Source organism: Callospermophilus lateralis, chromosome 9 (genome assembly GCF_048772815.1).
Source record: "Callospermophilus lateralis isolate mCalLat2 chromosome 9, mCalLat2.hap1, whole genome shotgun sequence".
NCBI classification, from domain to species: domain Eukaryota; kingdom Metazoa; phylum Chordata; class Mammalia; order Rodentia; family Sciuridae; genus Callospermophilus; species Callospermophilus lateralis.
In genome coordinates this window covers 7024030-7037911 of record NC_135313.1, presented here as the reverse complement: position 1 = coordinate 7037911, position 13882 = coordinate 7024030, and the positions used below count along the sequence as shown (strand labels likewise).

At 41.9% G+C, this 13882-nt stretch overlaps 1 protein-coding gene across 3 annotated transcripts in view; it reads left to right on the top strand.

Moving 5' to 3' along the window:
* The window catches only part of Eif4e2 (eukaryotic translation initiation factor 4E family member 2), a 29474-nt gene that overhangs the window by 6876 nt on the left and 8716 nt on the right, over positions 1-13882 (top strand). For 2 of the 3 annotated variants that reach the window (XM_076866027.2, XM_076866026.2), the window contains exons 4-6: positions 4492-4596; positions 6780-6932; positions 7027-7163. In XM_076866027.2, coding sequence (XP_076722142.1) covers positions 4492-4596; positions 6780-6932; positions 7027-7163 — 395 coding nt within the window. Of the gene's footprint in view, positions 1-4491; positions 4597-6779; positions 6933-7026; positions 7164-8883; positions 9148-13882 lie in introns of those variants that run through there. The other variant, XM_076866025.2, reaches the window with a different exon arrangement.

The following is a 13882-nucleotide window of genomic DNA, read 5'->3' as shown; positions in this document are numbered from 1 at the left end:
ATCCACAGTTAACCATAGCAGGGTATAATACAAAAAAAAAAATTTTTTTTCCTTTTGTTTGTGGTACAGGGATTGAACTCAAGGATGCTCTACCACTTAGCCACACCCACAGCCCTTTTATTTATTTATTTATTTTTTTGAGGCAGGGTTTTGTTAAGTTGTCCAGGCTGTCCTTGGATTTGTGATCCTCCTGCCTCAATCTCTGAAATTGCTGGGATTATAGGCTGTGCTGCTGTGCATATCTGACAGGTTTGTTTGTTTGTTTAACCAAGGGGTGTTTTAACCATTGAGTCACATCCCCAGCCTTTTTATTTTTTAATTTTTGAGACAAGGTCTCGTTAAGTTGCTCATGGCCTTGCTAAGTTGCTGAGGCTGGTTTTGAACTTGTGATCCTTCTGCCCTGGCCTCCCAAATTGCTGGGATTACAGGTGTGAGCCACCATGACTGGCTGCAGCTGACAGTTTTTTGGTTTTTGGTTTTTTTTAAGTAGATATATTTGTTGAGTCCTTACATGCAGAGTGTAATTGGGGGACACAAAATTTTAAACTACATGGTCTTCATCCTCACAAACTTAGACAATAAATTTGAAAGCAAAGTTTGAAAGGTTTTTTTTTTTTTTTTTTTGGGTATGTAAGAGCTTTCTATTAGGATTTAGCCATGAGAGTAACTGTTATAAAGTAGCATCTTTTTCCTGTGTTTAGAAAGAAAATGAAATCTCTAATAATTGTTTTTGTGGGTACCATCAGAATAGTGTCCAGGTTCTGTTTTATTTCCCTCCCAGATGACTAGATTTGTGAACTTGGAGGTACTAACTGAAGCTAACGGGAGTCTGTTCAACAAAGACTATTACACACTAACTGTGTGCTGTACATTCAATCTGTGGACAGAAGCAGATGCAGGATATGTCACTTTGTTAAACTTACTGACATATTTGTCCTGTTTCAAATGTAGATCTGGAAAAGAATACTGTAATTGTAAACTTTGCAATAAGGCATGACATTGTTGTGTCTAATATGCTAAGACACAATAAATAATAGGACTTTATGTAATTTCCTTCAGTCATTAAAATAGCCCTATGGAATTAGTGATATTATCCATATTTTGCAAATGAGGAAAGTGAGATCTGGGTAAAGTATCTGTTATGAGGTCTCAAGTCCTCTGCTACTGAATTGATTAAGTGGGAGCCACTATTGAAACTCAATTCAGGTAGGATATGAAGGGAAGATTTCACAGTACACCAAAATGAAGGCCAAAGGCTACAATTTAAAATTGTTCTCATTAGCCAAACTTTATTTTTGTATTTATTATTAGTCAGATATACCTATTTAACTGGTAATAAATTCTCTCTTGAATGTGAGATCAACAATATTGCTATGCTGAGGTGATAGAATTCAGCCCTATGCAAATGACTTGTTTGGTGCTGCCTCATCACTGGTAAATTTGGGCTTGTTTGAAATATTACAAATAGCTTGTACACTGGTGCATATTTGGTTCAAGAAATGTTTTTTAAGGGGCTGAGGATGTGGTTCAGTGGTAGAGTGCTTGCTGGGCATGCAAGGGTTCAATTCCTAGTATCACAGAGCTGGAAAAAACTTCACTGAATGAACTCAAGACCCTAATAATGTTCTAAAAAGAATTATGGAGCCTGTTCTTGGGGCATGTCTGGGATTTTTTTTTTTTTTTTTTTGACATGGGGTCTTGCTTAAGTTGCCCAAGCTGGCCTTCAATTTAGGATCCTTTGTAATCCCTCCCAGGCAGCTGGGATTACAGGCATACCCACTGTGTGACTAGGGATTTCTAATATAGAATAGACAGTGAATGGAACTGCAGGAAAAGTATGGCTGGTACACCTATAATTCCAAGGAAGTTGGGGTCTTAGAGAATTTGAACATATTATGAGAAAGGAATTCTTGGCAGAGGGAACAATAGAATTAAGCTTTTGAAGTATACATATTTTTCTAATATTTCAGAATCCCATCACTAAAGTTTCAGTTGCCTGCTCTGTGGGAATGAAAGCTAGACAGTACAAGTAAAGTGGCAGTCCTTATGTTGTGAATACTAAACTGGACCGGGGCATATGTATTTAGGACTTTGTTAAATTACTTTGAAGTAGTTATGAATATTTCTAGGATTTTTCTTTCCCTCTTGTACCAAAAAGAAAAAAAAGTGAATTTATGTATAAATTCACATGAAAATTTTATGTATAAACATGTATATGTATAAATTTATGTATAAATTCTCATGAAAGAGGGGGTTGTATTTTCTTTTCTTTCCTTGGGGTTTATATGTTAAGTTGAGTGGTTTGTCATCAGTTCCCTCTTGGGTTAATGCCTTTTTAGTAGTCACTGGATGTGTGACAAGTGCTTAAAGTCTGCAATCATATAATTCAAGGCATTAGGAAGTAGTTTACAATATTATATTCCTCACAGAAGTAATTACATTATGAAACCTTTTATCAAATCTAAAGCGGTATTTTTCAATAGTTCTTTTTTTTTAATATTTATTTTTTTAGTTGTAGTTGGACACAGTATCTTTATTTTATTTATTTGTTTACTTGGTGCTGAGGATCAAACCCAGGGCCCTGCACGTGCTAGGCGAATACTGTACCCCTGAGCCACTACCCCAGACCCTTTCAGTGGTTCTTAATCCTAAATTTAACAGCATTTAAAAGTTCTTGAAATTGGGGTAACTAAGAAGGCAGTATCTTGAAATGGGAAGAGTGTTAGACTTGGAAATCCCAGGGCTAATGTATTGTGGTGCTTGACTCTGCATGCTGCAGCAAGTCCTAAAACCATTTATCAGCTATAAAATGAGGAAGGTAATTAAGATGGGGTCCTTTTTACACTTCACATTCTGAACTTTATTTATTTTTTGTTTCATTTAGGACTTTTAAAAAGACATTTTTCAAAGTTTAATAATGTTTCTGAAACTTTTTGCTTTATTCCTCTATGGTGGGAGTACAAGCTTTTGCAGTTTGGCTGTAAGACTGGAGGAGACCCCACTGTTGCAGTGGTATTTGGATGGGGAATTGGTGTGGTTTCTTGCCACCATGTCCCTTCAGTTTTAATTCACAGTGAGCCACTGGTTCTGGTGGGTGTGTACTTTGTTTCTTTCAACCATGTTAGGTTTAATAAGGCTTTAGATTACTGCTTTTTTTTTTTTTTTTGGTATTGTACTGGGGATTGAACCCAGAGATACTTGGCCACTGAGCTACATCCCTAGCCCTTTTGATTTTTATTTATACTTAGTGAGACAGGGTCTCTCTAAGTTGCTGAGGCTGGCCTCAGACTTGCATTCCTCTTGCCTTAACTTCTGAATCTCTGGGATTACAGGTCTGGCTAGATTACTGTTCTTTGTATACAAGTGACCACTTCATATTCCAAATCACTGTATACAGTTAAGCCTAGCAGTTGCTGAGGTATCACACTACTTGAAGTCCTACAAATAGCACTAGTTTCTGACTTGTTTTATATGTGTAAAGCATTTAACGTGTTCCTATTCCAGAGAGGAACTGAAGGAGACAGCCATTGCATACAGTAAGGGTGTAAGATCAGTTTCTCCTCATTTGTCATCAAATCTTGACTTGAATGTCTGTCGATATCCATTTTCCATCATGCAATTATGGTGTCTTGCTGTGTGTTGATTTGGCCTCCTCAGCATGGTGTTGACAAACACCAGCAGTTTCTCTTCAGGCTATTACATTTTTTTAAGTGTGCCTCTTCACTGGCCAGTACTTAGTAGGTATCCTCTGCAAATTACAGAGCAGTAGTGCCCTCATCAAGACACTGATGAGAGAAATGGGACCAGAATGATCAATATCATTGAGCAGACATTTGGTAGAGAAATATGTCTCATTTTCTATGAAGACCTGAAGGAGGAACAAGGAGAAATAGTTTTCTTAGCTAAGGAAAGGGATCTGAACGTAACCTCTGAGAAACTTCATCCTGTTTGATTTTGTACGTTTTAGCCTTAGTAAGGGTATGCTGGTACAGAGTAGTACATGCAGATGCTGCTGTTGCTTAGACTTAGTAACTAAAAACAAACTAAAATGTATTTTGTTCCAGCTAATGCTATATTTGCTAGTTAAACAGTCTTTGATCAAGAATTGATTTTGTTCTGAAAAAGACATTCAGGCTGAGTTTGTGTGGTACTTGCATATCTCACGACTAGTGGATTTCCATCATACAGAAAACTAGTCCTCTTCAGTGGGAAGGCCCTTATTGACGTGGTGTCACCTCAAGCTCCTGGCAGAGGCTAGCAGTCCTCACCTAGAGTTTATTCTTGTGTTGCCAGTGGTACATTTTTCTTTGATCATACTAAGGCTTTTTCTCTTATAACACCTTCCTTTCCACACAGTGCTCCAAATGGAAGTGTCCTCCAAAGAGGAAAGCTGGAGCAGAGCCTTCTATGCCTATGTTCTTGCACCTTTGGATGAATTCAAAGAAAAAGGAAAAGATACATCTTTGGTATTTTGGGGTCTTCTCTCTGCAGGTGGAGCAGTTCTGGAGGTTTTATAGCCACATGGTACGTCCCGGGGACCTGACAGGCCACAGTGACTTCCATCTCTTCAAAGAAGGAATTAAACCCATGTGGGAGGTGAGGACTGAGGTCCTTGGACTGCTTTTTTGAGCAAGTTGTTGTTGTTTGTTTGTTGAAGCCCTACCAAGGTTAAAACTATTTCAAGTGTCCTCTCAACTACAACACTATTTGCTACACCCTTGGAATCTGGACCTCTGGGGAAAGGCACTGATGCTGTTGCTTGATTGTATGGGTTGGTGCTGGGTGTTTTTAAAGATGGTGGTGTTACTCAGATGGTGAGTTAAAGAATTTTTTTTTAATTGCCCTTACCTGTTCCCATAGAATTTGTGTGTATTTGTGCATGTAATACTTGTATATAGTATAAAGTGATAGGAAAATAAAAGGCCATAATTGGAGACCCACAGTTGAGCTACTAGTTGGCTGTGCTCTGGCATAAAGCATTTCTTTTTTTCTTTTTTAAGAATATAACCTTTAACTTTTATTTTATTTGTTTTTTTTTATGTGGTGCTGAGGATTGAACCCAATGCCTCACCCCTACTAGGCAAGCGCTTTACCACTGAGCCCCTGCCCCAGCCCCAGCCCCAGCCCAGCATAAAGCATCTCTTCTGATGCCAGGGCATTTTTCTAGCAGATGGATGTGGCCACATACATCCCATTCCCCATATTTTATGCAGTTTGTTTGTTTGTTTTTGTTTTTGGTACTGGGGATTGAACTCGGGCAATTTCACTGAGCTACATCCCCCAGCCCTTTTTATTTTTTAATTTGAGGCAGGTCTTTCCCAGGCTGTCCTTGAACTCGTGATCCTCCTGCCTTAGGCTCCCAAGTCGCTGGGATTACTGGCATAAGACATTGCCCAGCTTTTATGCATCTCTTATTGTTCACGTGACCTTAAGCCTTATTTGCCTTTCAAACTTCATCTCCCATCACCTCTAAATCTGTTCTATGCAGTTAGACCCTCCTATTCACATCCCACTGAAGTGCAGTTAGTACAAAAGCATGTTCTTTGTGGTGCCTTCAATGCCTTTACCTGCAAACTCCTGTTTCCCTCAAGACCAGCTTAAATATTTGCTCTTGGACTGGGGATATAGCTCAGGTGGTAGAGTGGTTGCCTCACATACACATTCCCAGCACCACCAAAAAAAAAAAAAAAAAAGTTTGCTCTTCAGTGTTTCCAGCTGTCAGGTTCTGTCTTACTGTGCAGTTTTCTTGTTACAGGAACACTTGTCAGACTGTTTGGCTGTAGTTAATTTTCTTAACTGTCTCCTATACTACATTGGACCTAAGTCGATTCTGGGGCTTTGTATCTATGTACTTGATACTTGGTGACACTCAGTAAATTGTAGCAAATGAAGTGATGAATGCTGAAATCTGGCATTTCTAGCTCAGCAGTAGAGCACTTGTCTAGCACGTGCAAGGCCCTGGGTTCGATCCTCAGCACCCCATAAAAATAAGTCAATAAAATAAAGGCATTGTGTCCAACTACACCTAAACAATAAATATTAAAAAAAAAAAAAGAAATATGACATTTCATTTTGATTCGTAAAGTAGTTCTAATTAAAAGGGATTAGTTTTTAAAGATCTGTTTTATTTAGCCTTTTTTTTTTTTACTTTTTTATTTCAGATATTTATGGACCTTTATTTTATTAATTTATTTATATGTGGTGCTGAGAATTGATCCCAGTGCCTCACACATGCTGTGCAAGTGCTCTACCACTGAGCCATAACTGCAGCCCCAGTTTAGCCTTTTTTAAAAAATGGCTTGTACCAAGAATCCCTGCCTTGTTTTTTGTTGTTGCTGCTATTCTGTTCATTTTTCCCTAGTCTTGTTTTGTTTTGTTTTAGTTGTAGGTGGACACAATAACCAGTAAAGGTTATTTATTTTTATGTGGTGCCGAGAATCAAATCCAGTCCTCATACATGCTAGGCGAGTGCTCTACCACTGAGGCACAACCCCAACCCTTTCTCTAGTCTTACCACGTTTTTATAAAATAATATGTTGGAGAACTAGAAATTACAACCAGATTTGTTAGTATTTAAGAGATTCTTCTTTTTTTTAATACCTTTATTTTATTTATTGTTTTATGTGGTGCTGAGGATCGAACCCAGGGTCTTGAACGTGCTAGGCAAATGTTCTACTGCTGAGCCACTACCCCAGCCCAAGATTCTTGATTTTGTACTGTTTAATGTGCAAGAAAAAGTCATGAGCCATTATTTTAGCTATAACTCTTTCTTTTTGTAGGATGATGCAAATAAAAATGGTGGCAAGTGGATTATCCGGCTGCGGAAGGGCTTGGCCTCTCGTTGCTGGGAGAATCTCATCCTGGCCATGCTAGGAGAACAGTTCATGGTTGGGGAGGAGATCTGTGGGGCTGTGGTCTCTGTCCGCTTTCAGGTAAGCTACCCTAGGCCAGTCTGCTTTCATGTGTTGCTCTTGCTTACCTCCTGCCTCTGGTTTGCTTTGATGATACCTTCTGTTCCTCCCATAGGAGGACATTATTTCCATATGGAATAAGACTGCCAGCGACCAAGCAACCACAGCCCGAATCCGGGATACGCTTCGGCGCGTGCTTAACCTACCTCCCAACACCATTATGGAATACAAAACTCACACCGACAGCATCAAGTACGTGTTGGGGGTGCTGGGGGGGACAGATCCCTGAGCTTAGCAGAAGTAGCTCCATAGTTGGGCCCAGAGGCATATGGTCATGCAGGAGACTGGCTTGTGGAAAAGGGACAGACCAGCCCCCTTTAGGCTTCTGGTCACTTGCTGCAGTTCTTGTTGGCAAGGCTTCCTGCCCACCTACACTGCAAGGTGCTTTAGAGCAGAGAGTCCTACTGCAAAAACCTGGTGCACTGCTAGGGCTGCTTCATTTCTAGTAGGCTATATTGTCTTTCCTATACTAATCACTCTCTGAAAGTGAAAGACAAAATACTTTCCTTTTCTGGATGTTTTTAAAGATAATTTTATTTAACAATGAAGTCCTCTTCCCTACCCATCCCTCATCCCACTTTGCATGTCTGTTTAACTGTCAGCTTCAGTCTGTTTTCTTCATCCTGGGAAATTGACTTCTTATCAGGAATGAGGACTCCATTCCCTCTGTAGAGTGGAAGTAGAAGAGGAAATCAGGGTAGTGTGTGAGAGAGGAGAATCAAGGAAAGATAGAGAGCACAGGGGAAAGAAGCTTTGGCCTCTCCTCAAAATTTGGGGCAATGGAGCTCTCTGTCCACAGTGAGAGTCACTGGTGAGGTTTGCTCCTTCAGCAATCAGGTGTCAGAAGTAAGCTCAGGTGGTTAGAGAAGAGCATGGGGAGTGGCTGTCAGATTGTCTTGAAAGCAGAGGGAAAGCCAGCCAGCTAGGAGCCAGGCCCATAGGTTTAACTTCTCCTGTGGCCCCCCATCAGTATGTGCCTTTGGCTAGACTCTCTGCAACTCTGCTTCAGTTTTCCCAGCTGTAAAATGGGACAGTAATACAAGGGTTTGGTGAGATTGACTTAATCTATAACTGAGGGTTCTTGGCAGAACCCTCTGAAGGCTCCTTTAGGGCCAAATATTATTATCACTGTCATCATCATCTTTAGTAATAATGTCATCATCATGCTGTTCTTACTAAAGACTAGTAGTGAGCCCAGTGATTTTGTTCAGCAGGCAGACCATTTGGGATTCTTTCCCAAGGATGCACAGGTAATGGTGTGGGTGGAGTTTGCTTATACCAGCTAAGTGCCAGCTTTTAACTGGGAACACTGCCACAGAAGTTGGTTCAAAATCAAATGACCGGCTGTGACTCACTGTAACCACCAGCAGTTACTAGCTAGCCTGGCCCTGGTTGCTTGCCTCAGCAGTCTGGTAGTAGCACTGTTCTTCTCCAGGCTAATCTGTCTTGCTGTCTGTTCAGGGATAGACACAGTTTTTACACTCCTGCCAGCTTCAGGCCAGGCTGGAGAGATCTACATTGTTTTCTGGGACTTTATTTTCAATGATCCCAAGATCCCCCCCACTCAACCACACCCACCGCAAAGCCAGCTTTGCACCTAGGCAGGAAAGGGAAAGGTGTTTTTCACCAACTCTCCCCTCTCTGCTGTTCTCCTTCTAATGCCTCAAGGCAATTCGTCCTAACTATTGTAGAATGTGTAGGTCCTCCCGGAGTCTAGGAGAGCATGCGGACTTCTGCTATAGTCTGCTGGAAGGACTGGTCTACTGCACGCTGCTTCCCCAGAGACCTGCCTCTGGGACTCCAGCCCTGCAGCCATAGGGCCAGAACACCCTCCTTGAGACCCAGATGCCACCTTCCCTTGTGCCCTCCTCTCTTTCCTCTCCCAATGAGCTACCTTTTGCACTTTTACTAGAATGCCAGGCAGGCTGGGCCCCCAAAGGCTCCTTTTTCAAAACCTCTGGAAGCCGCGGTTGAATGTGCCATGACCCTCTCCCTCTCTGGATGGCACCATCATTGAAGCTGGCGTCATCGGAGTCTCTTGTTCTGTTGGCGTGCCACCTGGAAGACCCTTCTGTCCTGGACAAGAGGAGTGGAAGAGCATGTTATGCTTTGAGAACAGGCTGACACGCAGCAGCTACAACAACAGCTGAGATCACAAATAAATGGTGCTAAACTAGCTTGTCTCATGCTCTTGCTCTTTATGGTGCATCAAGATGTGGCCTTTTGGACTGATTGTCACCATGTTAAGGGATGGCACAGACCTCATGCAAAGCCATCCAGGGAATGCAGCCTCATTGCCATGAGCCCATTATGTAGTATCATGTGGTACTTTGTTCCAGGACTGCTGAGGCCTGATATAATGAGGTGACACATAGCTCTCAAAGTGAGTCCCCATTTCCTGGTACTTGAATTCAGTTCCCATCTAGCTAATGTTGATGACCAGAGTGGTTTCTGATTTGAAGTCAGCTTGATAGTCTGTAAAGGTTGGAAAGGGGAATCCTTGACCTTTGCTTTGCTAACTTCTGTTTTCCTTTACTTCAAAGAATTTCTTGCTTGGAGGTAAAGCCCTGCTTCTATCTGTGTGTGGCTGACATACACATAGCTTCCTTGCTTTGGGCTAATGGGTGTTCTGGCTGGTATGAAGCTGCCCAAACCCTAGATTCTTTGCCAGCCTCCTCCCTTTCTGCTTTCCCTGTAGAGCCAGATCATCTTCCTCTTTGAGCAAGTCCTGCTTCCCAAGCTCATGGTGATAACCTTCCCTTCCTCCCAGCCCAGTGTTCCTGTGCCTCAGGGTCTAGGGTGGGGAGGGCTTTCCTCTGGTGTAAGTTTGACACTCAAGAGACTATACTGTGCACATACCAGCCTCTTGTGTGCTTTGTGGCTTTGGCTTCTGTGTGCTGCAGCTTGGCATTCAGGTCCCTAACCTGTTGGAAAGTTTCAGCAAGCCTCGTGTTACTTTAGTTTTACTTAGAAGCTACCATCAAAATCAAACATAGTCATTTTGGGGTACGCTGGGTCAGGATGCCTTACAGGTTCTCAGGAGTGGAAGTGGTGGTAAGGCTGTTTTCCAGATGGCTCTTCCACTTTGGCAGCAGCAGTGCCGTTCTGACAACTCCAATCTCCATTTGGCTCAGGATCCCACAGAATACACATTGGGGCTAGTGCCTTGGGTTCAGATGTTCTGGGAATATTTGTGTCATTGCTTCTTTGTTTATTGCATTTCCCCAAATTGGTAGAATATATGAGATTTGCTGGTTATGGAAAGATCTGTTCTCTGCATTTTTAGCATTTGTCAGAAAAGACCTCCGGCCAGGTGTGATAGCACACACCTGTAATCCCAGGGATTTGGGGGACTGAGGCAGGAGGATTCCAAGTTAAAGGCCAGCCTGAGCAACTTTTAGAAAGACCCTGTCTCAAAATAAAATAAAAAATAAAAATCTGGGATGTAGTTCAGTGGTAGAGCACCCCTGGGTTCCATTCTTAGTACTACAAGAAAGAAAGACCTGGCCCTTTCCTCCTGCCTTCCACTGTCATGTTGCATGCATTGACCTTAATTTCAGCTACGTTGTAACTACTCTAGGGGATGAGCTTGATGTCAGCTTCCAGAATAGGAGTCCTTCAGAAAGCACCAAACTGACCTTGAGACCCTTTGGGCCCCAGCAACATATGAGCAGAAGTCAGAACTGGTTCTGCTTTGCTTGTTCATTGTAGATCTTCGATAGGTGTGGCTTTGCTTTGAATTAAGTGATATCAGCTGCTGGAAATTGAGAAAAACAAAGAAAATGAAGGAAGAGCCCAGAATGGTCTTCCAAGTATTCTGGAGGTTAGGGCTACTGAAAGAGTAGGGTGAGAGGGTATTTTTAGGACTGACTTGGGTTCTTCAGTCAAGTGCTCCTCCCTCTAGCTTGCTGTGTTTTGCTCTAGTCCTTTACCTGTTTTACTTGCCAACCTTCCTCCAGTATACACTGCTTGTGGCCTTTTCCTGCTGCAACCCTAGGTGAGCCAAGAGATGTTCACTGTTCGCTGCCCATAGAAGAGGGTAATGAGCTGCTTTGCTGGAAGGGCTTTTGTCCTTGTTTATTGCCAACTACCCCTAAGAAATATGAAACTTGTTAGACAGTGTTTGCTCAGGTCCTGGTTCCATTTGATGAGGCCAGTTGCTAGTTGAGTTCTCATAGGTTTGAGACCTTGTATCAAGTGACTTGCCTGGCTTACGCCCTGCTTTGAGTATAGACCTCATAATAGCCAGAATCTTAGGACCATCAGGATAAAGCTGGGCACAGAGCCATGTAAAACAGCAAGGTCTTTTGTGAGGAGTGATTCCTCTTTATTCCAGAGGAGAGACAGTTTGAATTATCAGGACTTTCTTTAGCCATGTCTAGGTATCGTCGTATTTCAATACTGAACTTGAATATACAGGAAAGGACCACCCAATCCTTTCTCCTGTCAAGGCTAAATCATAGCCTGTGCCCTTCAGTCACCCCATTATGGTTATTGGCCTGCTTTTGTCTTTGTGCTCTGTGCCACCATGCCAATACTCAAAACAAAGGAAGTCCTGATTGGCAGGAGTCAAACTGCATGAGCACCACCCTGACCCTTCAGGGAGGTGGGGAGAGGTAGAATATAGAATTACGTAGTAATGAGATCTCTGATTTTACATAGAAATTATCTCTCTGCTCTCAGAATTTGCTTTCTGGTAAGTGAGGTGGGATGAGTGGACTTGAAAGGACTCTTTGTTACCATGTCATGAGTCTGATTTTAACAACTCTTGTCATAGGTCACTTTTTTCATTTAACTTGCTCTTTTTTTAACCTTTAAAAGAAGAAAGTTATAATTTTACCTAATATACCTAGGCTGCCTGGTAGAAAGTAGCTAGAATATTCATACCTGACTTGCCTGTGATTATACCAAAGACTATGGCTAGCTACTTCACTTTCATTGAATCCATGCAGGGAATTTCTGAATCCAGATTCTTCATGACAAGTAAAGATATTTACTTGTCATGAAGATATTTAATGTACAGTAAAGATATTTCTTTTTCTTTTTAAATATTTATTTCTTAGTTGGATACAATATCTTTTTTTAATATTTAATTTTGTTGTTGTTGTAGTTGGACACAATATCATTATTTATTTATTTTTATGTGGTGCTGGGGATCGAACCCAGGGCCTTGCCCATGCTAGGTGAGCTCTCTGCCACTGAGCCACAACCCCAGTTGTTAATTCTGAAGAAAATGGGAGGGCAGTTTAATTCTGAATGGGCTAGAGGAGAGCTCTGAAGTCCATGTTGCAGGCTCTTAACCCAGTGAACTGCTCTGTTTAGGTTAGTGTGGTAGATACGGGCCTTCCTGAAAACAAAACAACGCATGAGATGAAGCTTCAGCATGGCTGTATAATCTTGTCAATACCTAAGTTGTTTAAAAAAAATAACTTAAATCTCACTGTTAGAAAGAAAGGGGTTTCTCTAGGTTGTTGCTTAGGCGTTGGATTCTGCTTTGCCCTTGTTTATTTGGACTAAAGAGTATAGTGACACCTTCTGATGTCACTCATGGGCTCACAGAGTGTACCTCATCACCATCTCTCCAGAATGGGCTATGGAGTGTACATCTTGCTGTGGGATATTGAGTTTGGGAGCTGGCAAAGATTGGCATGTTTGTCAAGTGTTCTTCATGTTTTCCTCAACTCACTCAGTATATGCTAGTAGCTTTAGTAATGGTTTCTCTGAAGAAACCATTCTCTTATAAACCACTAATTATAATTGCTGCTGTTCAAATGAGGGAAATAATGAAATTGGTATAAACATTGCCTAGAAGTTTGAAGCTGTACTAGGTCTCTATTAAAATAATCCTTCCTTCCTTCCTTCCTTCCTCCCTCCCTCCCTCCCTCCCTCCCTCCCTTCCTCCCTTCCTCCTCCCTTCCTCCTCCCTTCTCCCTTTCCCTCCCTCTCTCCCTCCCTCCCTACTTTCTTCTCTTCCTTCCTTCCCTCCCTCCCTCACTACCTCCTTCCTTCCTGTGCTGGGAATTAAATCCAGAGTTTGGGTATTCTAGACAAGTACTCTACCACTGAGCTACATCCCCAGCCCCACTCTTTTAAAAAAAAAAAAAAAAAAAAAAGTATATTGTGTGGTCATAACATTAAATATGTAGTGAGGGACATGGCATATTGTCACCCTGGGTGCTGTCATCAACTTAAACCAAGAGTGGAATAATTATTAGTAAATTTAGATTTTAAAGAACCAAATTTTATGTGTAATTCCTAGGGAACTTAACACTTGGGGACTGAGAAGTGGCCAGGGCAAAAAAGATAGCAAATAAGCTCCTCTAGGGACACTTGAGGAGGGTGGGGCTTCCAGAACCCGTGGCATTCTGTTTTCCTCCTTTCCTTCCTCACCCAGCAGTCCTGAGAGCACCACTCTGCAAGCATGTGTACCCCTCCAAATACATTTCCATTCCTAATTCCAGTTTCTAATTTGAGTTAATCAGCCTGAAATTTGTAATGAGCATTGTCCCCTGGAAATTTGACCTGCCATGACAATACTTACGTGGGCATTTTAAGAAAACAGAACCTGACACAGGGTCTGAGTTTAGAAGAGTTAGAAGATTGAAAGTGTGGAAAAGAAAATGGTATGTTTTCTTCATTGCATCTTTAAACATCATAATGCAGTTGAGTACTTGGCTGTACCCGCGCATGAGGCCTTCCTTGTAAGACAGGTTGTCTCCACCACCTGTTCTAGGGGACCTGAGGCAGAAAAGGAAGAAGGTGATGCTGTTTTTTGCTGCAGTGAGTTGAAAGTGTTTCTGGTCATGGCTGAGCTGCACCTCTGACCTTGGTGGATTCCCCTGTAGCCTCATTGAAGGTGCACTGGCAAGTCCTTGAGGAATAGTGAGGGCCAGGCTTCCCACATGGGGCAG